The sequence below is a fragment of the Coregonus lavaretus genome, assembly GCF_964263955.1.
Source record: "Coregonus lavaretus genome assembly, contig: HAP1_SCAFFOLD_3578, whole genome shotgun sequence".
In the NCBI taxonomy this organism is placed as follows: Eukaryota; Metazoa; Chordata; class Actinopteri; order Salmoniformes; family Salmonidae; genus Coregonus; species Coregonus lavaretus.
The window spans coordinates 18,625-42,739 of record NW_028156571.1 but is presented as its reverse complement, the minus strand read 5'-3'; the positions used below and the strand labels follow the sequence as shown (position 1 = coordinate 42,739).

At 46.5% G+C, this 24,115-nt stretch overlaps 1 protein-coding gene across 1 annotated transcript; it reads right to left on the bottom strand.

The window, feature by feature from the left end:
• Positions 1-944: 944 nt before the first annotated feature.
• On the bottom strand, positions 945-24,075 carry LOC311126189 (inner nuclear membrane protein Man1-like). Its single transcript, XM_084200206.1, has 11 exons — positions 22,515-24,075; positions 18,550-18,590; positions 15,563-15,632; positions 14,635-14,794; positions 14,134-14,279; positions 13,675-13,879; positions 9,642-9,820; positions 7,571-7,652; positions 7,008-7,113; positions 5,543-5,621; positions 945-4,664 (listed from the first exon to the last, which is right to left on the bottom strand). Exons 1-11 carry the CDS (start codon positions 24,070-24,072, stop codon positions 4,486-4,488), a joined length of 2,805 nt encoding a protein of 934 aa, XP_084056332.1. The 5' UTR covers positions 24,073-24,075; the 3' UTR covers positions 945-4,485.
• Between the last annotated feature and the right edge of the window lie 40 nt (positions 24,076-24,115).

Here is a 24,115-nt window from a genome sequence, read left to right as displayed (position 1 = left end):
AATTCAGTCTGTTTTGAAGAAGCGGTTTTAATTATCTATTTTTTTTTCACCACTTATGGTGGGTCGCGACTCAACAGACGGCTCAAATTGGCGGGTCAGGAAGCAAAGTGTACACAGGCCCTGCTGCTGGACAGGCTCTGCACTGAGGGGCAGGTCGGGTGGAGGTAGAGACGGGCAGGACACCTCCCATTTCCATATAGGAGAAGATATAGAGAGAGAGAAAGCTGTGGAACAATACTTCTCACACCATTAGCAGTCTTCAATGCACAGTCTAGCCATGTGGACCAGTTGAAGGAAAAAACTAACAAATAAACCTTTAAATCAGAGCATTTTTTACAAGACAATTAAGTGACAAATTACATTAAAATATCAACTGACCCTTTTAAAATGTCTGGAGATTATTGTACAACCTTGCCTTCATCTGGCTTGCAGGGGGGGATAGTGATAGGTCAAACTGAACGATACAATGCAATAGAAATTAAACAGCTTCTGCATATAATAATAGTATATATTACAGGTATATAAAATGTACAGTGTTTCCATAAAATACATAAATCAGAAGAGGAAACATCATTTAGGGGGTGCAGCCGATAGTTGAAGCAGCCAGCGTCACCTTGGACCACAGAGAAGTGCCACACAGATGGGGTTAGAAAATTCTGGAAACTTTCCCAAAATTCCCGGTTGGAAGATACCCGGAATAAAAAGAGGGAATAAGCAGAAAATCCCAAAATCCTCCAACCGGGATTTCAGGAAAACGTTACGTCTTTTTTTGTAAACCGCACACAGACCAAACTAACATGTACATTCACGCAATCACTTTAGACAGTCTCTTATAAGAAAAACAACCTTCGGGTGCATCACTGGTATTCAACATTACAAAAATATAAAAGATTACCATTACCCATGACGCACCACGCAGGAAAGTACAGTAAGCAAAAACTGGCTTCCATTTTGAACGTTGTTTATTTTGTACATATTCAGCTCTGTGCAGTGGAATACAATTGTTTAAAGTGAATGTAAGGTTGTTCTGTAACGGGAAGGAGAGTAAGTACTTTAAATCATGTAAGCACTAACACACAGTATCTAAAACAACATTAAAATGACTACCCAAAACGACAACAACCTGACTTTAATTAAAAAAAACACTGGTTACGTCCCAAATGGCATCCTATTCACCATAGGGCTCTGGTCAAAAGTAGTGCACTATATAGGGAATAGGGTGCCATTTGGGACAGAATCCCTGGTGGGGGTGCAGGAGAGCATATTTGTTGTACACTAACACCTACAAAACCCCCCATTCTGGGTGTTGACCTGAAAAAAAACATTCCAAGAAAACACAATTATTTCTGACCTTACGTTCCCTTTAAACAAATGACTGTACCACTTTAGTAAACCCAAGACATTCTCCAGTAATGCAGCGCCAGACGTAAAAAAAAAAAAAAAAAGCACAAAGTTAAGGCACAACCAGGTCAACTGTTGCAGGGGACATGACTGCACCAGGTTAAAAACATTTTTAAAATGTGCATCGTTTTGTACAACTTACTGCGCCCCACTTTCAACTTTACACTGCATTTCCCCCCCCACCCCCAACATTTTTTTTTACGAATCTGAATGGTGGCCTATCCTTTCATCTTGAAGCATTATGAATGTGTTCATAGTTAGACGCCAACACAACATCACGTCTAACTCACAAGCAATCGCTCAGAACTTTACAGTCTCCATTTAGATACAGAGGGGTTGGAATACTTGCGTGCTTCCCAAATGGCACCCTAGTCCCTAAATAGTATACTACTTTTGGTTGAAATAGGGTGGCATTTGGGACACGGATATTGAGTTTGTACTTTAATAAAGAAAATATTTTGAAATCAGCTTATTTCCCGCATCAACGTTAAACACCATTTATTCCGTGTTACATCTAAAAAAACAACTGGGTTTTGCATTCTCTCTCTGTGCATCATTATAATAACATCAACATTAGGTCTGTGTTTATGAACAACAAAATGGCTGGATACAATTAAAATAACCACTATAACAAAAGAAGTCAAATGACTTTCAACATGGCAGGAAAAAAAAGTCTTTGTATGCGTCCCAAAATGGCACCCCATTCCCTTAGTAGTGCACTATAAAAAAGAAACAGGGTGCCATTTTGGGACGCCGATTTTTCTTTCTCACAAAGTAGTTATAAAACGGTATGCATAAATGACCAATAAAAGGAATCTGGAGCGTCACATATGGAACCAGCTGAACTCTGTTCCTGTACACAGGACTGGCTGCGTCTGACATGGCACCCTATTCCCTTTGTAGTGCACTACTTTAGACCAGGACCCATAGGGTTAGTGCACCATATAGGGAATAGGGTACCATTTAAACACACAGGACTGTATTGGAGGGACCATAGAACAGCGATGCATGGCTTCCACTCCATCTACACATCCATGGATATATACAAAACATATTAAAACCAGTGTCTTACTGAGAATCCATTCACCCCTCTGAATGGCAACACATACACAATCCATGTCTCAAGGCTTAAAAATCCTTCTTTAACCACCTGTCTCCTCGCCTTCATCTACACCGACTGAAGTGGATTTAACAAGCGACATCAATAAAAGGGATCATAGCTTTCACCTGGTCAGTCGGTGTTATGGAAAGAGCAGGTGTTCTTAATGTTTTGTATACTCAGTGTACGCGCACGTCCCAAATGGCCACCCTATTTATTCCCTATACAGCGGGGCTCTGGTCAAAAAGTAGTGCACTAGAAAATGGAAAAGGAGTGCCATTTGGGTTGCAGGAAGCCTAGGTATGCATACATCCCCATGTTCCAGCAGAAGTCTATGTGGATGGAACAATTAAAAGAGCATGAACCATAAATCAATTAGAAATCAAAAACAGTTGTTATTCATGAAAACAGTAACACAAAACAATATAACATTGGAATCCATTGGAATATATTCTGACTGACTGGAGAAGCGCTTCAGGAGCTTGAGGGAGGAAAGATACTTAAAAATGGCCACCAATACGGAATTAAAAAAAAGACAGAAAAGCAAAGAAGCCAAAAAAAAAAAAAAAAAAAAAAGAAATGGACGACTGACTGACCGCCCACGTTATTGCTCCCTCTTCTCTGAGCTCCACAGTGAGGGAGTCTCTCTCTCTAAGACGTAGGCCCAGAGTGCACTAACACCACCAGCCAAAAATCACCGTCTCGCAAACAAGTTACCCATGGATGTTATCCTCCCCAACCCTCACAAAAACGCTTCCACCTCTGATACAGAATCTGATGCAGTCAGCACGTTAAGAGAAATTGGGAGCGGTAGGCCGGAAAAATGAGCTTATGGTTTTGCTTTATTAATACAGACAACTCAAAAAAAGGAAGCCACCGCCACCAACCAACCATTCAACATGTATCTACAGCTTCCAGCTAGCACCCAGCCTTCCCCCCCGCCGCTCCACTAAAACACCAAAAGAAAAAAGGGGATTACGTCCTCCAGGAAATAAACATCCACATTATGTTTTAAATTCAAAAGCTTAAATAAGAGGCATACTTTAACCAGCACATGCAGCAATTTCAATGTATAGCCCAACTCAACTCCTTGAGAAATCATGGGGCCAGTCATTAAAAGAGGGGGATGGTGGGAAGGAGGGGAGACGAGAGAAAGAAGGGATTGTTTCTCTCTCATTTCTCTCTTTAAATATGCCATTAGAACGAAATGGAAGTTTGTTTCCTTGTTAAATCCATAAAAGTTTGTAATACAAAAAGACACAAAAATTTTTAAATAGTGTCGACGGCACCAGCGAATCACACATCTCCACCTTTCTCATGGAGAGCTCAGACCACGCCCCCTAGTCTCCAATCTCCCAGCCCATTGGTTGTTCAAGCGGTCTTCCAAAGTTTAGCTCACCGCTTTTGTTTTCAACACTGATTGTTCTTTACAATAAAAACACCACAGGTCTGTCAGTCAGTCTAAATCCTCCCAACCACTCCTGTGGTCCAGACAGGTTGTGGACAACCAACAGTCAGACAGACAGACAGTCAGTCCCCTTAAAGAGAAAACAAAGCCCTGTGAGTTGGACAGACGGTTCACCCAGCCCTGTGAGTTGGACAGACGGTTCACCCAGCCCTGTGAGTTGGACAGACGGTTCACCCAGCCCTGTGAGTTGGACAGACGGTTCACCCAGCCCTGTGAGTTGGACAGACGGTTCACCCAGCCCTGTGAGTTGGACAGACGGTTCACCCAGCCCTGTGAGTTGGACAGACGGTTCACCCAGCCCTGTGAGTTGGACAGACGGTTCACCCAGCCCTGTGAGTTGACAGACCAAGCCACCATCACCTCCAGTGGAGGCTGGCTAAGGGGAGACTGAAGGAAGGGGGGCTTGTGTTGAGGTGAGACCGTTACACTGTGGTAAGAAGGAGCTGGTTGGGTTGGTAGCGTTGGTAGCTGTGGGGTTGAGGGAGAGAGGAGGCTGGGGTAATCTGCCCCCCCCCCCTCAGGAGAAGCCTAGAGAGTTAGCGTTAGTGCTGGTATCAGGGCTGGTGTGGTGACGTAGCCTGGACATGGTGTTCATGTGAGTACCAGAGGGCTTCAGGGAGGTGGTACAGCCCTGGGCCTGGGGAAACCGCTGGTGGTAGCGGTCCAGACGCAGGTACTTCACCGTCACCAGCTTCCCTGGGAGGGGGGAGGGAGGGAGGGAGAGAGAGACGGGAGGGGAGGAGAGGAGAGACGGGAGGGAGGGAGAGAGAGACGGGAGGGGAGGGGAAACGGGAGGGAGAGACGGGAGGGAGGGGGGGAGAGACGGGAGGGGAGGGAGGGAGAGACGGGAGGGAGGGGGGGAGAGACGGGAGGGGAGGGGAAACGGGAGGGGAGGAGAGGGGAGGGGAGGAGAGACGGGAGGGAGGGAGAGAGAGACGGGAGGGGAGGGGAAACGGGAGGGAGGGAGAGAGAGACGGGAGGGGAGGAGAGACGGGAGGGGAGGAGAGACGGGAGGGGAGGAGAGACGGGAGGGAGGGAGAGAGAGACGGGAGGGGAGGGGAGACGGGAGGGGAGGAGAGACGGGAGGGGAGGAGAGACGGGAGGGAGGGAGAGACGGGGGAGGGAGAGAGGGGAGGGGAGGGGAAACGGGAGGGAGGGGAGGAGAGACGGGAGGGGAGGGGAAACGGGAGGGAGGGAGGGAGGGAGGGGAGGAGAGACGGGAGGGGAGGAGAGACGGGAGGGGAGGAGAGACGGGAGGTAGGGAGAGGAGAGACGGGAGGGAGGGAGAGACGGGAGGTAGGGAGGGAGACAATGAAGACCAACCATGTGACTAAATCTCTTAAATCCTTCCTACTTTATCCAGTATCAATTACCAAAACACCACATGACTAGTAGTACAAATGCTATTGGCTCATAGTTTGCAAACACGGGATTGTTGAAATTGGTTAGATAAATGTTGAGCACCAGGACCTCAGCAGGGAACAACAAGGTCCATTAAAGGATGGAAGGACAATGAAGCCCAAACCAAGACAAGTGTGTTGATGCTAAAGCCTTGTCATTTAAAATGGATTTACCATCGAACCAGGAGCCGTGTAGCGCCTTGAAGGCTTTCCCTGAGTGCTCTGATGACAGACACTTCACATAGACACAGCCCTGGGGAGAGAAAAGGGGGGAGGGGGGAGAGGGGAGAGAGGGGGGAGAGGGGGAGAGGGGGGAGAGGGGGAAGAGGGAGAGGGGGAGAGAAGAGGGGAGAGGGGGGAGAGGGGGGAGAGGGGGGAGAGGGGGGAGAGAAGAGGGGAGAGGGGGAGAGAAGAGGGGAGAGAGAAGAGGGGGGAGGGGGGGAGAGAGAGAGAGAGAGAGAGAGAAGAGGAGAAGAGGAGAGAGAGAGAGGGGAGAGAGAGAGAGAAAGAGGGGAGAGAGAGCGAGAAAGAGGGGAGAGAGAGAGAGGAGAGAGAGAGAAAGAGGGGGGAGAGAGAGAGAGAGAGGGGAGAGAGAGAGAAAGAGGGGAGAGAGAGAGTTTAACAAGCTCTTCTATCACAGGTTGTAACACAGCCACATCACTCTGCCTGTAGAGACTCACACACTGCAATATATAACAACCATATGGCTGTTGGTCACATCTGGTCAGTGAATATATAACAACCATATGGCTGTTGGTCACATCTGGTCAGTGAATACATAACAACCATATGGCTGTTGGTCACATCTGGTCAGTGAATATATAACAACCATATGGCTGTTGGTCACATCTGGTCAGTGAATATATAACAACCATATGGCTGTTGGTCACATCTGGTCAGTGAATATATAACAACCATATGGCTGTTGGTCACATCTGGTCAGTGAATACATAACAACCATATGGCTGTTGGTCACATCTGGTCAGTGAATATATGACAACCATATGGCTGTTGGTCACATCTGGTCAGTGAATATATAACAACCATATGGCTGTTGGTCACATCTGGTCAGTGAATATATAACAACCATATGGCTGTTGGTCACATCTGGTCAGTGAATATATAACAATCATATGGCTGTTGGTCACATCTGGTCAGTGACTATATAACAACCATATGGCTGTTGGTCACATCTGGTCAGTGAATATATAACAACCATATGGCTGTTGGTCACATCTGGTCAGTGAATATATAACAACCATATGGCTGTTGGTCACATCTGGTCAGTGAATACATAACAACCATATGGCTGTTGGTCACATCTGGTCAGTGAATATATAACAACCATATGGCTGTTGGTCACATCTGGTCAGTGAATATATAACAACCATATGGCTGTTGGTCACATCTGGTCAGTGAATATATAACAACCATATGGCTGTTGGTCACATCTGGTCAGTGAATATCAAGTGTATAGAGTCAGTCCAAAACCACTAGAAATCTGGGGAATAAGAACCGAGACATTGTGTACGTCCCAAATGGGAGCCTATTCCCTATATAGTGCACTACACTTTGACCAGTTTCCCCCCATTTGGAAAACAGCCATTGCGTGCTATAAAAAAACAGCTGTGACACTCACCTCTCTGGAGTTCTTGTCGACAGCGATGTGGACGATACCGTCGTTGTCACAACACTTCTCCAAGATGGCCTCGTGGATGGCCAGGTGCCAGTTTTCACCAACCTCCCTGTTACACACACACACACACACACACACACACACACAGACACACACACAGGGGTTAGACGTCAGCTAGGAGTCCTAACCCACCTCTAACCTGGTAAGTCAAGAACACACAGGTAGGACAGGTCACTACATGGGGTACACACAGGTGTCATTCCACTGGAATAGGTGTTCCATGGTTGGACTAGGTCACATGTAGACAGACAGCTCTAGCCCCCAGTGAAACCACTTGATGCAATTTATCTAAGAGTTGAGGGCGATGATGTTGGCTTAGTCATTATGTATGTATGTATGTATGTATGTATGTATGTATGTATGTATGTATGTATGTATGCAGCTGCTGCCACTGACATGCAAAGAGGACGTTTTAGTCCGCTGATGAGTACCACGCTCACCCCCCCAACACAACCCTAAAGATTTACGCCGAAGACATTTGCTTAGTAATAACCTCCGGTACTCACATGACTGGATCAAACATGTTTCTGATCTTGAGACACGGTGTTAAACTGTTGGGAGGAGAGTTTCTCCTGTCCAGAGGGAATGCTGAGAGGAGAGAAAATACAGACAGGAAATAGACGTTAGATGGACAGAGACAGGAAAGAGACGTTAGATGGAGAGAGACAGAGACAGGAAAGAGACGTTAGATGGAGAGAGACAGAGACAGGAAAGAGACGTTAGATGGAGAGAGACAGAGACAGGAAAGAGACGTTAGATGGAGAGAGACAGAGACAGGAAAGAGACGTTAGATGGACAGAGACAGACAGGAAAGAGATGTTAGATGGACAGAGAGAGACAGAGAGGAAAGAGATGTTAGATGGACAGAGAGAGACAGGAAAGAGACGTTAGATGGACAGAGAGAGACAGAGAGGAAAGAGATGTTAGATGGACAGAGAGAGACGTTAGATGGAGAGAGACAGACAGGAAAGAGACGTTAGATGGAGAGAGACAGACAGGAAAGAGACGTTAGATAGAGAGAGACAGAGACAGGAAAGAGACGTTAGATGGAGAGAGACAGGGACAGGAAAGAGACGTTAGATGGAGAGAGACATACAGTATAACAGGATGGAAGCAACCTTTTTTAAATTTCTGACATACACTATTGACCAAAAGTATGTGGACACCTGCTCATCGAACATCTAATTCCAAAATCATGGATATTAATATGGAGTTGGTCCCCCCCCCCCCTTTGCTGCTATAACAGCCTCCACTCTTCTGGGAAGGCTTTACACTAGATGTTGGAACATTGCTGCGGGGACTTGCTTCCATTCAGCCACAAGAGCATTAGTGAGGTCGGGCACTGATGTTGGGAGATTAGGCCTGGCTCGCAGTCGGCATTCCAATTCATCCCAAAGGTGTTCGATGGGGTTGAGGTCAGGGCTCTGTGCAGGCCAGTCAAGTTCTACCACACCGATCTCAACAAATAATTTCTGTATGGAATTCACTTTGTGCCCGGGGGCATTGTCATGCTGAAACAGGAAAGGGCCTTCCCCAAACTGTTGCCACAAAGTTGGATGCACAGAATCGTCTAGAATGTAATTGTATGCAGTTTCGTTAAGAGTTCCCTTCACTGGAACTAAGGGGCCTAGCCTGAACCATGAAACAGCCCCAGACCATTATTCCTCCTCCACCAAACTTTACAGTTAGCACTATGCATTGGGTCAGGTAGCGTTCTCCTGGCATCCGCCAAACCCAGATTTGTCCGTCGGACTGCCAGATGGTGAAGCGTGATTCATCACTTCAGAGAAGGCGTTCCCACTGCTCCAAAGTCCAATGGCTCGGCCATGGAAACCCATTTCATGAAGCTCCCGACGAACAGTTCTTGTGCTGACATTGCTTCCAGAGGCAGTTTGGAACTCGGTAGTGAGTGTTGCAAATGAGTACAGACGATTTTTACACGCTACGAGCTTCAGCACTCGGCAGTCCCGTTCTGTGAGCTTCTGTGGCCTACCACTTCGCTGCTGAGCCGTTGTTGCTCCTAGACGTTTCCACTTCACAATAACAGCACTTACAGTTGACTGGGGCAGCTCTAGCAGGGCAGAAATTTGACCAACTGACTTGTTGGAAAGGTGGCATCCTATGACGGTGCCACGTTGAAAGTCACTGAGCTCTTCAGTACGGGCCATTCTACTGTCAATGTTTGTCTATGGAGATCGCACGGCTGTGTGCTCGATTTTATACACCCGTCAGCAACGGGTGTGGCTGAAATAGCCGAATCCACTCATTTGAACGGGGTGTCCACATACTGCTGTATATATTAGTGTTTTTACATATACTGTACATGTTCTTCGTTAGATTCCAATGCATTGGTCTACTTAATACAGTACACTTTACATTGACCAAAACTCCATCTACAACCTACATGCTGCACATAAAAGCCAAGGTACATCTTGGAAACCATAACCCAACTCCTTCACAGTTAAGGGACTAGGTCTGCGCCCCAAATGGCAGGGCTCCGGTCAAAAGGAGTGCCCTTCACAGGGAACAGGGTGCCATTTTTGGGACGCATCCTAGGTACGGTGCCAGGTTAGTTACCTTTGCCCTGCCAGACTTTGGAGGGGATGAGTGAGATCTGGTCGCAGCTCAGAGACGGCTGGAGCCACCTCCACACCAGGAAGTCAGCTCCACCAATCCGCTGAGACTCCGTCCTGATACGGCTATCGTTGGCTGAGAGGAAGGTCACGGCCCGGTCCCAAACCTTCTTCAGCTTCTTTCTGGGATGGTAGAATAGAAACTAACAGTTATCATCACTAGCTTGTCTCTCTGGTAGAATAGAAACTAACAGTTATTAATCACTAGCTTGTCTCTCTGGTAGAATAGAAACTAACAGTTATTAATCACTAGCTTGTCTCTCTGAATGGTAGAATAGAAACTAACAGTTATTAATCACTAGCTTGTCTCTCTGGTAGAATAGAAACTAACAGTTATTAATCACTAGCTTGTCTCTCTGAATGGTAGAATAGAAACTAACAGTTATCATCACTAGCTTGTCTCTCTGAATGTTAGAATATAAACTAACAGTTATTAATCACTAGCTTGTCTCTCTGAATGTTAGAATATAAACTAACAGTTATCATCACTAGCTTGTCTCTCTGAATGTTAGAATAGAAACTAACAGTTATTAATCACTAGCTTGTCTCTCTGAATGGTAGAATATAAACTAACAGTTATCATCACTAGCTTGTCTCTCTGAATGTTAGAATAGAAACTAACAGTTATTAATCACTAGCTTGTCTCTCTGGTAGAATATAAACTAACAGTTATCATCACTAGCTTGTCTCTCTGGTAGAATAGAAACTAACAGTTATCATCACTAGCTTGTCTCTCTGGTAGAATAGAAACTAACAGTTATTAATCACTAGCTTGTCTCTCTGAATGGTAGAATATAAACTAACAGTTATCATCACTAGCTTGTCTCTCTGGTAGAATAGAAACTAACAGTTATCATCACTAGCTTGTCTCTCTGGTAGAATATAAACTAACAGTTATCATCACTAGCTTGTCTCTCTGGTAGAATAGAAACTAACAGTTATCATCACTAGCTTGTCTCTCTGGTAGAATAGAAACTAACAGTTATCATCACTAGCTTGTCTCTCTGGTAGAATATAAACTAACAGTTATCATCACTAGCTTGTCTCTCTGACATGGTAGAATATAAACTAACAGTTATCATCACTAGCTTGTCTCTCTGGTAGAATAGAAACTAACAGTTATCATCACTAGCTTGTCTCTCTGACATGGTAGAATATAAACTAACAGTTATCATCACTAGCTTGTCTCTCTGGTAGAATAGAAACTAACAGTTATCATCACTAGCTTGTCTCTCTGAATGTTAGAATAGAAACTAACAGTTATCATCACTAGCTTGTCTCTCTGAATGTTAGAATAGAAACTAACAGTTATCATCACTAGCTTGTCTCTCTGGTAGAATATAAACTAACAGTTATCATCACTAGCTTGTCTCTCTGGTAGAATAGAAACTAACAGTTATCATCACTAGCTTGTCTCTCTGAATGTTAGAATAGAAACTAACAGTTATCATCACTAGCTTGTCTCTCTGAATGTTAGAATAGAAACTAACAGTTATCATCACTAGCTTGTCTCTCTGGTAGAATAGAAACTAACAGTTATCATCACTAGCTTGTCTCTCTGGTAGAATAGAAACTAACAGTTATCATCACTAGCTTGTCTCTCTGGTAGAATAGAAACTAACAGTTATCATCACTAGCTTGTCTCTCTGGTAGAATAGAAACTAACAGTTATTAATCACTAGCTTGTCTCTCTGAATGGTAGAATAGAAACTAACAGTTATCATCACTAGCTTGTCTCTCTGGTAGAATATAAACTAACAGTTATTAATCACTAGCTTGTCTCTCTGGTAGAATAGAAACTAACAGTTATCATCACTAGCTTGTCTCACTGGTAGAATAGAAACTAACAGTTATTAATCACTAGCTTGTCTCTCTGAATGTTAGAATATAAACTAACAGTTATCATCACTAGCTTGTCTCTCTGAATGTTAGAATATAAACTAACAGTTATCATCACTAGCTTGTCTCTCTGACATGGTAGAATATAAACTAACAGTTATTAATCACTAGCTTGTCTCTCTGAATGTTAGAATATAAACTAACAGTTATTAATCACTAGCTTGTCTCTCTGACATGGTAGGAAAACACAGTTAAACTGAACAAGATGGGATTTGTTCCCTGAAACTGACATTGCTCCTCAGGGGCTAAACAACTGAATCTGCCCTAAACACAAACTAGTATCGGAAGTTAACTGTACGGATCTCATGGACTTCAAGAAGCCATGTCCATTTTTGTCGATAGCTAAGTGGTTACACAAACAGTGGAGTGTGATGATAGTTTCGTTGGAAGTTGAGGGTGGTTCTGTACTGTAGGACCCTATAAAATCTGTAACATTTTTGCCTGGTTCCATTAGTTTCCCCCCCCACAAAATTCAATTTCCTCCTTTTAGTTTTTCCAGGTTTCCGTTTTTTCCCAGTTTTTGCTCTCAAAATCAAACTTTTTTTTAAATAGGAAAACAACTAAATTGGATATTCTAAGCCCACAACAACGCTTAAACCACATCAGGAGTCCACTTTTGAGGTCTGGGAAAAATTTAATAAATGTTTATATATTTTGGTGTAGTTCCCCTTTTAATTAAACTGTGAACCAGCCAGAGACCATCGTTTGGTTAGCGACGTTTCAATGTTTCTGTAGCGCTCATGTGATTGCAAAGTTTGCCAAACAAAATGGCCACTGGATTGACGCAAATAATCAGGATATCATTCTGCCAGGTAGGCATAGTCTACTTTGTAGTTAACATTTAATTGAGAAGATTTTGGGGAACTTTTCCATCTACCAGAAGAGAGCTTGTCAATATATTAGCGTCAATCGCCAACACAAAGTGGTAGACAGACAAGAGACAGACAGACAAGACAGACCAGAGACAGACAGACAGGCAGACAGACAAGACAGACCGACAAGGAAGGAAGGAAGGCAGGCAGGCAGGACAGACAAGACAGACAGGACAGACAGGGGCATTCCTGTGCCGTTGCCTGAAAATACAAATCACAGTACGGTTACATGCGCACAATACGATTATTGTGCATAGTCTGGTTAATATCATAGTTTTAAAACGTTTACATGCTTTGCAAGAAGAACGATTTCCCTAATAATCCTGTTTCCATGGACACATCTGAAATCAGGCTTCCTGATGGGACTTAAATAAATACAGAAACCAATCAGAATCATCGTTCTACCACGTGTTTTTTTTTTTGGAGAAGGCTATTTGAGTTCGGACACAAAGTTTGTACGTGAAAACTATTTCTAAGATGCATACTTTCAGTTTTTCCTAACTCACTACACTCGCACATAAGAGGGAGGCTGGCGCTGCCCGGTGCTGCCACATGCCATAAGAGGGAGGCTGGCGCTGCCCGGTGCTGCCACATGCGTAGATCAAACACACTGCTGGAACGCTGATTAAGCCGGTTACATTTCCTAATCATTTGAAAGATTGCTCAGAAAACCAGGTGTTTTAACTTGGTGTATGCTTACCCGGACAGATAGGATACATGTGGATACGTTTTGATCTTACGATTAGCAGGTGTTTACATCACTGCCATAATCAGTTTAATATCGAATTATTAGTGTGCATGTAAACGTACTCACTGATGCATTTTGTTCATGTCTTATGATAAACTTGGGCAAATGTAATGCATTTTCTAATAAGTTCAATACATTTAGTTGATTCCCTACTAAATTCAATAGATTTTTTGAATATTGTTGAACTCTGTTTTAATGTCTGGATTCCATGATTCCGTCCACAACGCAGATTTTATAGGGCCCCTAGTACTGGTACTGACCTGTACTGGGGTTGGACCAGGAAGTCTCTGACGTGAGGGATGGGTCGGTAGGGGGTTAGTACTGACCTGTCCTGGGATTGGACCAGGAAGTCTCTGACGTGAGGGATGGGTCGGTAGGGGGTTAGTACTGACCTGTCCTGGGGTTGGACCAGGGAGTCTCTGACGTGAGGGATGGGTCGGTAGGGGGTTAGTACTGACCTGTCCTGGGGTTGGACCAGGGAGTCTCTGACGTGAGGGATGGGTAGGTAGGGCTGGAGGTCATTGTTCTCCTGACACGCCGCGTTGTGGCTCTTCAGAACATCGATGATTCTCTCCACCATGTCATACATCTGCCTGGTCTCCTCCTCCTCTCTCCTCCAACGGTACTTCATGTAGTAGATTACACCCCACACCAGACCAATCACTAGAGAGAGAGAGAGAGAGCAGGTTAGATACTTCATGTAGTAGAATACACCCCAGACCAGACCAATCACTAGAGAGAGAGAGACAGAGAGAGAGACACAGAGAGAGAGACACAGAGAGAGAGACACAGAGAGAGAGACACAGAGAGAGAGACAGAGACAGAGAGACAGAGAGAGAGACAGAGAGAGAGACAGAGAGAGAGACAGAGACAGAGAGAGACAGAGAGAGACAGAGAGAGACAGAGAGATTTCTAACCTGTTAGGATGAGCAGCAGCCTGTGGATGACTGTAAAGAAGGCTCTTCTGAAGCGGCAGGAGAAGGACATTTTGGGGTGGGTCGATTCCAGACGAGTCACCTCACTCACCTCCGCTACCGTCTCCTCTGGGTTATCCCCGATCAGCCTGGCAGAGAAGAGGAGAGAGAGGGAGAGGAGAGGAGGGAGGAGAGGGAGAGAGAGGAGGGGAGGAGGGAGGGAGAGAGAGGGGAGGGGAGGGGAGGAGGGAGAGAGGAGAGGGGAGGGAGGAGAGAGAGGAGAGGGGAGGAGGGAGAGGTGCCATTAGTATGAGAATACATCACAGTGGGCGATAACAGGGTCCTGTTCATTAGGCACCAAACAGAAGAACACAGACAAACAGGGAGAGACACCCTGGACTACCTGGTCCAATATGAAATGCCCAGTTTGGTTTTCTGTTGCAAAGCGTTTTTTTAAACTGCATGCCCTAATGACCACGACCCTAGGTGCTCTTCGCTATTTACCGTATGCCAACATCCTCCCCTGACCGTATGATCCACTCCAGAGAGAGGAGTAGCCAGTGACGGTAGTCCTCATTCTGCTGTATCAGATAGTCAGAGGCATCCTCCATAGACAGACTCCTGTTGGCCTGCTGCTGCTCCGGGTCTATACAGTCATGTTGTCCTGATGGGGGGGACAATATTAAACGTTAGCTCCAGATAAACCACTTATTATTAGACAGACAGGCGGACTGACACCTCATTTCAACAGTAATCCACGGAGTTAAGATTTCAAACTATCCTTGAGCTGTTAGTGTCGTCATTACAGCAAAAAAAAAAAAAAGGTGTGCCATTTGACTACATATACTGAGTGAACAGAACATTAGGAACACCTTCCTAATATTGAGTTAGGGATGCTGGCCCATGTTGACTCCAATGCTTCCCAAAGTTGTGTCAAGTTGGCTGGATGTCCTTTGGGTGGTGGACCACTCTTGATACACACAGAAAACTGTTGAGTGTGAAAAACCCAGCAGCGTTGCAGTTCTTGACACAAACCGGTGCGCCTGGCACCTACTACCATACCCCGGTCAAAGGCACTTAAATATTTTGTCTTGCCCATTCACCCTCTGAATGGCACACACAGAATCCATGTCTCAAGGCTTAAAATGCCTTCTATAAACCGTCTCCTCCCCTTCATCTACACTGATTGAAGTGGATTTAACAAGTGACATCAATAAGGGATCATAGCTTCCACCTGGATTCACCTGGACAGTCTATGTCATGGAAAGGGCAGAGTTTTGTACACTGTGTACACCCTGGGGTCTTCATTTGAAAACGACACATTCTAACTATTTAAGCGTAGCATATAGCCAAGGTTGGAGGATGGAAGAATCTCATTTAATTGAGAACAAAAACAACAACAAAAAATCTGCAAGATCCTTTCTTAACGTACCAGCAACATTAGCCAGGTGGTCATGAAGTTTGAGTAGGAGTTTCAGAATGGTGTCCTTCTCTGTCTTGGTCTGAAATCCACAAAAGATCAAGTCAATATTTCTGTGGCAGTATTACAGACATCTGTCAACACAAATGACGTACTGCTAAAGTCTATTTATTCATGTTTTTCAGGTAAATGCTCACGTGTGGCCGTATTAGAGATAATGTTTCATGTAGACTACTATATATATATACACAAGCCATCTTTCAGTCCTATACGTTACAATATCGCTGAATTGTTAGCAGGGCCTGAAACTAACTTGTTGGTCCACCAGCCACTGTAGATATAGAAATCAATCAAATCTACCAGCCACTCAGATATTCTGCCAAAATTACACACAAAAAAAACATAAGCATGCTTTAATGTTTATTAAACAATTAAAATGTATGACAAAATAAGGTGGTATATTGCTTAATTTCATGAAATATTTTGTGACTTTTCCAAAATATAATGTAACCTGCCCCTTTAAGGGTGGGAGGTGACCTCTGCTGAGTCATGTTTGTGCCTGTGAGATTGAGAGAGTGACTAGCAGTTGATTGAGAGAGTGACTAGCAGTTGATTGAGAGAGTGACTAGCATCCGCGTGGTCCTCTCTTCCCTAGCAGTTGGAACTCAAAACTCAAAAAACTACCTGGCTGGTGAACAAAACAAATGTAAATAGCCAAGAAACACGAGGACAAAGACTCACTTTGCAGACTTTCATTTCAAGTAAATTTGACCAAAATGCTACTGCAGCATTTATTAAGCTATAAAATGTGATCATACTTGACTATTTATATTCACAGATGCGCGAGTGAAACGCTTGCACTGTGGAGCCCTGACCATCCGCCAACGTGGCTGGTGAAATAGACATCTTCTTACCCGCCAAAGCCGAAACCTAATCAATAACGTCTCTCCGCAGACCGCAGTTACTACATGCCACGCCCACTACACGTCACTTATTAAAATGCTGTGCCCGCCGCCATTGAGGCCGCTAGCTCCGCCTCTGGTCCACACTCCAGCACAGTAGGTGGCGGAAACGCACCAACGTTGGATGCCAACCGCTGAACAAACTCCCACCGAAGGAGGGAGGCTGCTAGCTAGCTAGGCTAGGGGACAGCAGTACACAGAGTTCTTCGATCCCGCCTGCCGAGCACTGCTTTCCTGCAGTTCTGTTAACGTTATGGCGAGGGAAGTAGCTAGCTAGTGTCGCCAACCCAACTCTTGCGTGGCCCTACCGGGTAGTGATTACCCTCGCCGTAACGTTAAAGTAACTGCAGGAAAGCAGTGCTCCGCAGGCGGAGGGGCGAAGGACTCTGTACCGCTGTCCCCTAGCCTAGCTAGCTAGCAGGCGGAGGGGCGAAGGACTCTGTACCGCTGTCCCCTAGCCTAGCTAGCTAGCAGGCGGAGGGGCGAAGGACTCTGTGTACCGCTGTCCCCTAGCCTAGCTAGCTAGCAGGCGGAGGGGCGAAGGACTCTGTGTACCACTGTCCCTTAGCCTAGCTAGCTAGCAGGCGGAGGGGCGAAGGACTGTGTACCGCTGTCCCCTAGCCTAGCTAGCTAGCAGGCGGAGGGGCGAAGGACTCTGTGTACCGCTGTCCCCTAGCCTAGCTAGCTAGCAGGCGGAGGGGCAAAGGACTCTGTGTACCGCTGTCCCCTAGCCTAGCTAGCAGGCGGAGGGGCGAAGGACTCTGTATACCGCTGTCCCCTAGCCTAGCTAGCTAGCAGGCGGAGGGGCGAAGGACTCTGTACCGCTGTCCCCTAGCCTAGCTAGCTAGCAGGCGGAGGGGCGAAGGACAGTATGTGCCGGTGTCCTAGCTAGCTAGCAGCCTCAATGGCAGTGGGCGTGGCACGTAGTAAGGGACGTGTAGTGGGCGTGGCATGTAGTAAGGGACGTGTAGTGGGCGTGGCATGTAGTAAGGGACGTGTAGTGGGAGCATCACGTAGTAAGGGACGTGTAGTGGGAGCATCACGTAGTAAGGGACGTGTAGCGGGAGCATCACGTAGTAAGGGACGTGTAGTGGGAGCATCACGTAGTAAGGGACGTGTAGAGGGAGCATCACGTAGTAAGGGACGTGTAGCGGGAGCATCACGTAGTAAGGGACGTGTAGTGGGAGCATCACGTAGTAAGGGACGTGTAGTGGGAGCATCACGTAGTAAGGGACGTGTAGTGGGAGCATCACGTAGTAAGGGACGTGTAGCGGGAGCATCACGTAGTAAGGGACGTGTAGCGGGAGCATCACGTAGTAAGGGACGTGTAGCGGGAGCATCACGTAGTAAGGGATGTGTAGCGGGAGCATCACGTAGTAAGGGACGTGTAGCGGGAGCATCACGTAGTAAGGGACGTGTAGCGGGAGCATCACGTAGTAAGGGACGTGTAGTGGGAGCATCACGTAGTAAGGGACGTGTAGCGGGAGCATCACGTAGTAAGGGACGTGTAGTGGGAGCATCACGTAGTAAGGGACGTGTAGTGGGAGCATCACGTAGTAAGGGACGTGTAGCGGGAGCATCACGTAGTAAGGGACGTGTAGCGGGAGCATCACGTAGTAAGGGACGTGTAGCGGGAGCATCACGTAGTAAGGGACGTGTAGCGGGAGCATCACGTAGTAAGGGACGTGTAGTGGGAGCATCACGTAGTAAGGGACGTGTAGTGGGAGCATCACGTAGTAAGGGACGTGTAGTGGGAGCATCACGTAGTAAGGGACGTGTAGTGGGAGCATCACGTAGTAAGGGACGTGTAGTGGGAGCATTACATAGTAAGGGACGTGTAGTGGGAGCATCACGTAGTAAGGGACGTGTAGTGGGAGCATTACATAGTAAGGGACGTGTAGTGGGAGCATCACGTAGTAAGGGCGCAGAATGCAGTGGGCGGTCTACAGATGTTCATGTTAAGCCCTGATTGTTAGACAGACAGCTACACTAACTTGGCCTTAGGCTAGGGCCAAAATTATAAGAAAATATACTTACATAAGACTTGTCAAACTCGCTGCCAAACGGGTGGTTCTTAACTGAAGAAAGAACAAAAACACAGCAATTATAATCCGACCACGCCCCATTTAATTGAAAGTTTGAAACAGGGGGGCTAGGGGGAGAATAAAGACTGACAGTAAATGAAGACATCACAGATATATGGTCTTTCATTACCTACTGTAGTTAGTGAGGGTTGAGGAGAGACTAGAGAAGACAGTCACAGTGAGGAATGAGGAGAGACTAGAGAAGACAGTCACAGTGAGGAATGAGGAGAGACTAGAGAAGACAGTCACAGTGAGGACTGAGGAGAGACTAGAGAAGACAGTCACAGTGAGGGTTGAGGAGAGACTAGAGAAGACAGTCACAGTGAGGGTTGAGGAGAGACTAGAGAAGACAGTCACAGTGAGGATTGAGGAGAGACTAGAGAAGACAGTCACAGTGAGGACTGAGGAGAGAGACTAGAGAAGACAGTCACAGTGAGGACTGAGGAGAGACTAGAGAAGACAGTCACAGTGAGGACTGAGGAGAGAGACTAGAGAAGACAGTCACAGTGAGGACTGAGGAGAGACTAGAGAAGACAGTCACAGTGAGGACTGAGGAGAGAGACTAGAGAAGACAGTCACAGTGAGGATTGAGGAGAGACTAGAGAAGACAGTCACAGTGAGGACTGAGGAGAGACTAGAGAAGACAGTCACAGTGAGGACTGAGGAGAGAGACTAGAGAAGACAGTCACAGTGAGGATTGAGGAGAGAGACTAGAGAAGACAGTCACAGTGAGGATTGAGGAGAGACTAGAGAAGACAGTTACAGTGAGGAATGAGGAGAGACTAGAGAAGACAGTCACAGTGAGGGTTGAGGAGAGACTAGAGAAGACAGTCACAGTGAGGGTTGAGGAGAGACTAGAGAAGACAGTCACAGTGAGGATTGAGGAGAGACTAGAGAAGACAGTCACAGTGAGGACTGAGGAGAGAGACTAGAGAAGACAGTCACAGTGAGGGTTGAGGAGAGACTAGAGAAGACAGTCACAGTGAGGGTTGAGGAGAGACTAGAGAAGACAGTCACAGTGAGGGTTGAGGAGAGACTAGAGAAGACAGTCACAGTGAGGACTGAGGAGAGAGACTAGAGAAGACAGTCACAGTGAGGGTTGAGGAGAGACTAGAGAAGACAGTCACAGTGAGGACTGAGGAGAGACTAGAGAAGACAGTCACAGTGAGGACTGAGGAGAGAGACTAGAGAAGACAGTCACAGTGAGGACTGAGGAGAGAGACTAGAGAAGACAGTCACAGTGAGGATTGAGGAGAGACTAGAGAAGACAGTCACAGTGAGGACTGAGGAGAGACTAGAGAAGACAGTCACAGTGAGGACTGAGGAGAGAGACTAGAGAAGACAGTCACAGTGAGGATTGAGGAGAGACTAGAGAAGACAGTCACAGTGAGGGTTGAGGAGAGACTAGAGAAGACAGTCACAGTGAGGACTGAGGAGAGACTAGAGAAGACAGTCACAGTGAGGACTGAGGAGAGAGACTAGAGAAGACAGTCACAGTGAGATGCTCCAGTCTCTGGCCTGCCATGACCACTACTACCACCACCACTACTACTACTACTACTACTACTACTACTACTACTACTACTGTCTGAGCGACCATTCATTATTCAACACTTCCTCCCCACATTAAATGCTTCCTATACAGAGAGCCTGTAGTATACGGTTTAATTATAATGAATGAAGAAAACCTGTAGGCATGAATTTGTCTACAATACCCTATGGTTGGGATATACAGTACCAGTCAAAAGTTTGGACACACCTACTCATTCAAATGTTTTTATTTTTACTATTTTCTACATTGTAGAATAATAGTGAAGACATCAAAACTATGAAATAACACATATGGAATCATGTAGTCACCAAAAAAAGTGTTAAACAAATCAAAATATATTTTATATGAGATTCTTCAAACTAGGTGATCGGATTATCTCTGCATGTGTGGTTCCCACCGTGAAGCACGGAGGAGGTGGTGTGATGGTGTGGGGTGCTTTGCTGGTGACACTGTGTGATTTATTTAGAATTTAAGGCACACTTAGCCAGCATGGCTACCATAGCATTCTGCAGCGATACGCCATCCCATCTGGTTTGCGCTTAGTGGGACTATCATTTGTTTTTCAACAGGTCAATGACCCAAAACACCGGTGTAAGGGCTATTTGACCAAGACGGAGAGTGATGGAGTGCTGCATCAGATGACCTGGCCTCCACAATCACCCGACCTCAACCCAATTGAGATGGTTTGGGATGAGATGGACCAAAGAGTGAAGGAAAAGCAGCCAACAAGTGCTCAGCATGTGGGAGCTCCTTCAAGACTGTTGGAAAAGCATTCCTCATGAAGCTGGTTGAGAGAATGCCAAGAGTGTGCAAAGCTGTCATCAAGGCAAAGGGTGGCTACTTTGAAGAATCTCAAATATATTTTTGATTTGTTTAACACTTTTTGGTTACTACATGATTCCATGTGTTATTTCATAGTTTTGATGTCTTCACTATTATTATACAATGTAGAAAATAGTAAAAATAAAGAAAAACCCTTGAATGAGTAGGTGTGTCCAAACGTTTGACTGGTACTGTATATGCATGACCGTAGCCGATCCGTTCAAACCACACCAAGTCAGGCCCCCTTTTTATTTTTATTTTTTTAATCTGAGAAGGTGAACTGAGTAACTGCACTGTAAAATGCAGCTGAATGGGTTATAGAATATTTCATGTGTTTGTGGCTTTGACAGCACTCAGAGGTGCAGTCCTGAGGTAGAGTATGAGTCTAGCTCTAGTGACCAGGCAGGCATTTGCTTAGGCCTATAGTGTTAATACCTCACAGTAAATACTACAGTATCCGTATTAAGGCAAGGCTCTATCGTGTCATTTGTAACAGCATACCTGGGCACACCCGGGGGGGGAGGGGGAGGGGGATCATACCCTGAAGCACACACAGTGGGGTTGAATGGGCTAGCTTAGTGGTTAAGAGCGTTGTGCCAGTAACCCGAAAGGTCGCTGGTTCTAATCCCCGAGCCGACTAGGTGAAAAAAAATCTGTCGATGTGCCCTTGAGCAAGGCACTTAACCCTAATTGGTCATGTAAGTCGCTCTGGATAAGAGCGTCTGCTAAATGACTAAAACTGTAAATGAAGCGGCCGATAGTTAGCCAGCCTATGGAAGCCAATGGATGGGAGGTAGCTTTCTATGTTGACATGCTAATACCTCTGCTGTACCCTCCATAAAATACGTGTCCCTCTATGTAGAATGATGTTGTAGGACTTCCTGTCTTTGAAGGTGTGAAAAATGGTATGCACTCACTAACTGTAAGTCGCTCTGGATAAGAGAGTCTGCTAAATGACTAAAATGTAAACAAAAATGTGTGAATGGCTACGAGGGTGACAACTGCTAGGCCTGCTTCGTTACACACTAATTAGTCCTATGAAATCATCGTTTTTAGGCCTAAATGTTTAGGTTCCTTGTGGCGATTTTCTGCTAAGAGGCAAATAACTGATTTTGATGTCCGACAAAGAGTGACTCTGTGCAGAATGCAAAAACTCATCACGTACTGTAGAGTAAACTATAGGAAATCATTTCTGGAGGGTATAGGTTTACATCTCTCCTTATTGTCTTCAAAACATGCTAGTAGCAATTTAAAACCTTTGTTAGATTGTTTTCATATTACAAATGTCCATTGCAAAAGGCTAAAGTCCGGCCGTCCTATGCATAAGGCAGTATCTAGACAGTCAGTCACTAATATTAAAAAATACCAGGGCTGGTTATCAATCCGTTTTAAATATTGATATTATACTGCAATGTGGAAGCTTTAGAATGCTACAATTGTACAGTAAACCTAGCCACAGAATGATGGATTGGATTGAGAGACAAACAAAACACTACTAGCTAACTATGTTTAGGAAGTTCCATTTCATAGGGCTGTAAACTTACTGACAACATCGACCTCAGAGGCTCCAGACCCCCGCATCCGGAGGTACATGAGGCCGAGCAGGAGGAAGAACAGGCAAGCGGCCATGAGCAACAACATGGACAGGTAGTGTGCGCTGAAGCCCCAACCACCGGTGGACGACCCCACCTCCTCCCGCTTGAATTGCTGGAGCAGCTCATCCTCCGGCGCCGTGTGTTTGTGCTTGAGGCTCGACTGGCTGTAGGCATGGTTGTGCCCGCTATGATTCGAATGGTTGGACCGGTAAGTAGCGGATAGAGTGTTGTAGTTGGAGAACCGCGGTCTCAGGCCGATGCTGAATCGGCTACTGCTGCTGCTGCTAGTGGCGCCATCCCCACTGTCGACGTGGTTTTTGTTGTAGGCGGAGGACGGGGAATTGTTGCCGCTGCTTTCCCCGGGGCTGCCGCGGTCGCTCTCCCCCATCACAGCCGACACGTAGATGGTCCCCCTGGGGTAATGGCGTCGCAACAAGCCCCCGCTCCGAGACGATTCGCCGGGGCCTCGCTTCTTTCCCTCGTCCTCGTCATCCTCCTCCTCCCCTCGGCCTCCCATCATGTCTAGTCGACTCCTACTAGCGCCAGGCGTGTCATTTAGCCTGATTGCCATGGCTGCAGTCTTTTCCTGGCCGCTCTCTGACCCCCTGGCACTTCTGTGGGGAGACGACTTGAAGGAGTGACTCCGTCTGGAGCAGTGTACCTGTAAGCGGCGGTCTCGTTGACGGTCCTGCCCAGATATGATTCCCTCTTCTTCCTCCTCCTCCGAATCCGAGTAATCCCCGACTAGTTTACTACTGGTATTCAGTGAGTAAGACGCCCTGTTCCCATTCAGAGACCGACTGTCTCTCTCCGTCTCCCCTTGGAAATCTTCTTCCTCTTCGGGCTCTACGTCATAACCCTTCCCCTCCGCGGGCTGCGAGACCTCGAGGCTCGATTTTCCCCGGTCCACCCAGCCGAGAGAACCGGGTCCGCTTCTCCTCCCCTCCAGCAGCCCGGCGGGAGAGGAATTGTTGCTGCTGGTACTCACAGCGACTCCCAGGCTCTTTCGGGCGGCGGTGGCAGCTCCCGTTGTAGGCCTGATCTGCTGTTGTTGTTGGTGGTGGTACGCGGAGCCTCGGTCTCTCCTGCCGCTGTGGTTCGGTCCTCGTTTTTTCTGCGGGGCCTCCACGTCCGATTCGTCCGAGCTAAAGCCCAAAACGAACTTCCCCGCTCCGCCAGCTCGCTTTTCGTTCAGGCCCGGTCGACCGCCGGGGCTCCGGCTGCTAGGGCTCAGGTGCGTGACGTCACCGCTAGCTGGCCTGGCTCCGACTCCCGAAGCTCCCGCCGCTGTGTAGCCGCTGTTGCCATCGCCACTAGTGCCGTTGTTGACGCCGCCACTGTTTCGGTTTTTCCCCGCCCTGGTTCCTTTCTGTTGCTGCTCATCGCGCAGTTTCTTTAGTTTTTTCAAATAAACAGGTCGCGTGTTCTCGGACACCGGGCCTGGGCTGAACCCAAAGCGCTTTAACTCGGAGAAAAGCTCCTCGTCGGTTAGCTGCGCCGTCGCCATCTTTGCTCGAAAACTCAAAAGCTGTGACGGAAGTGACGTACAA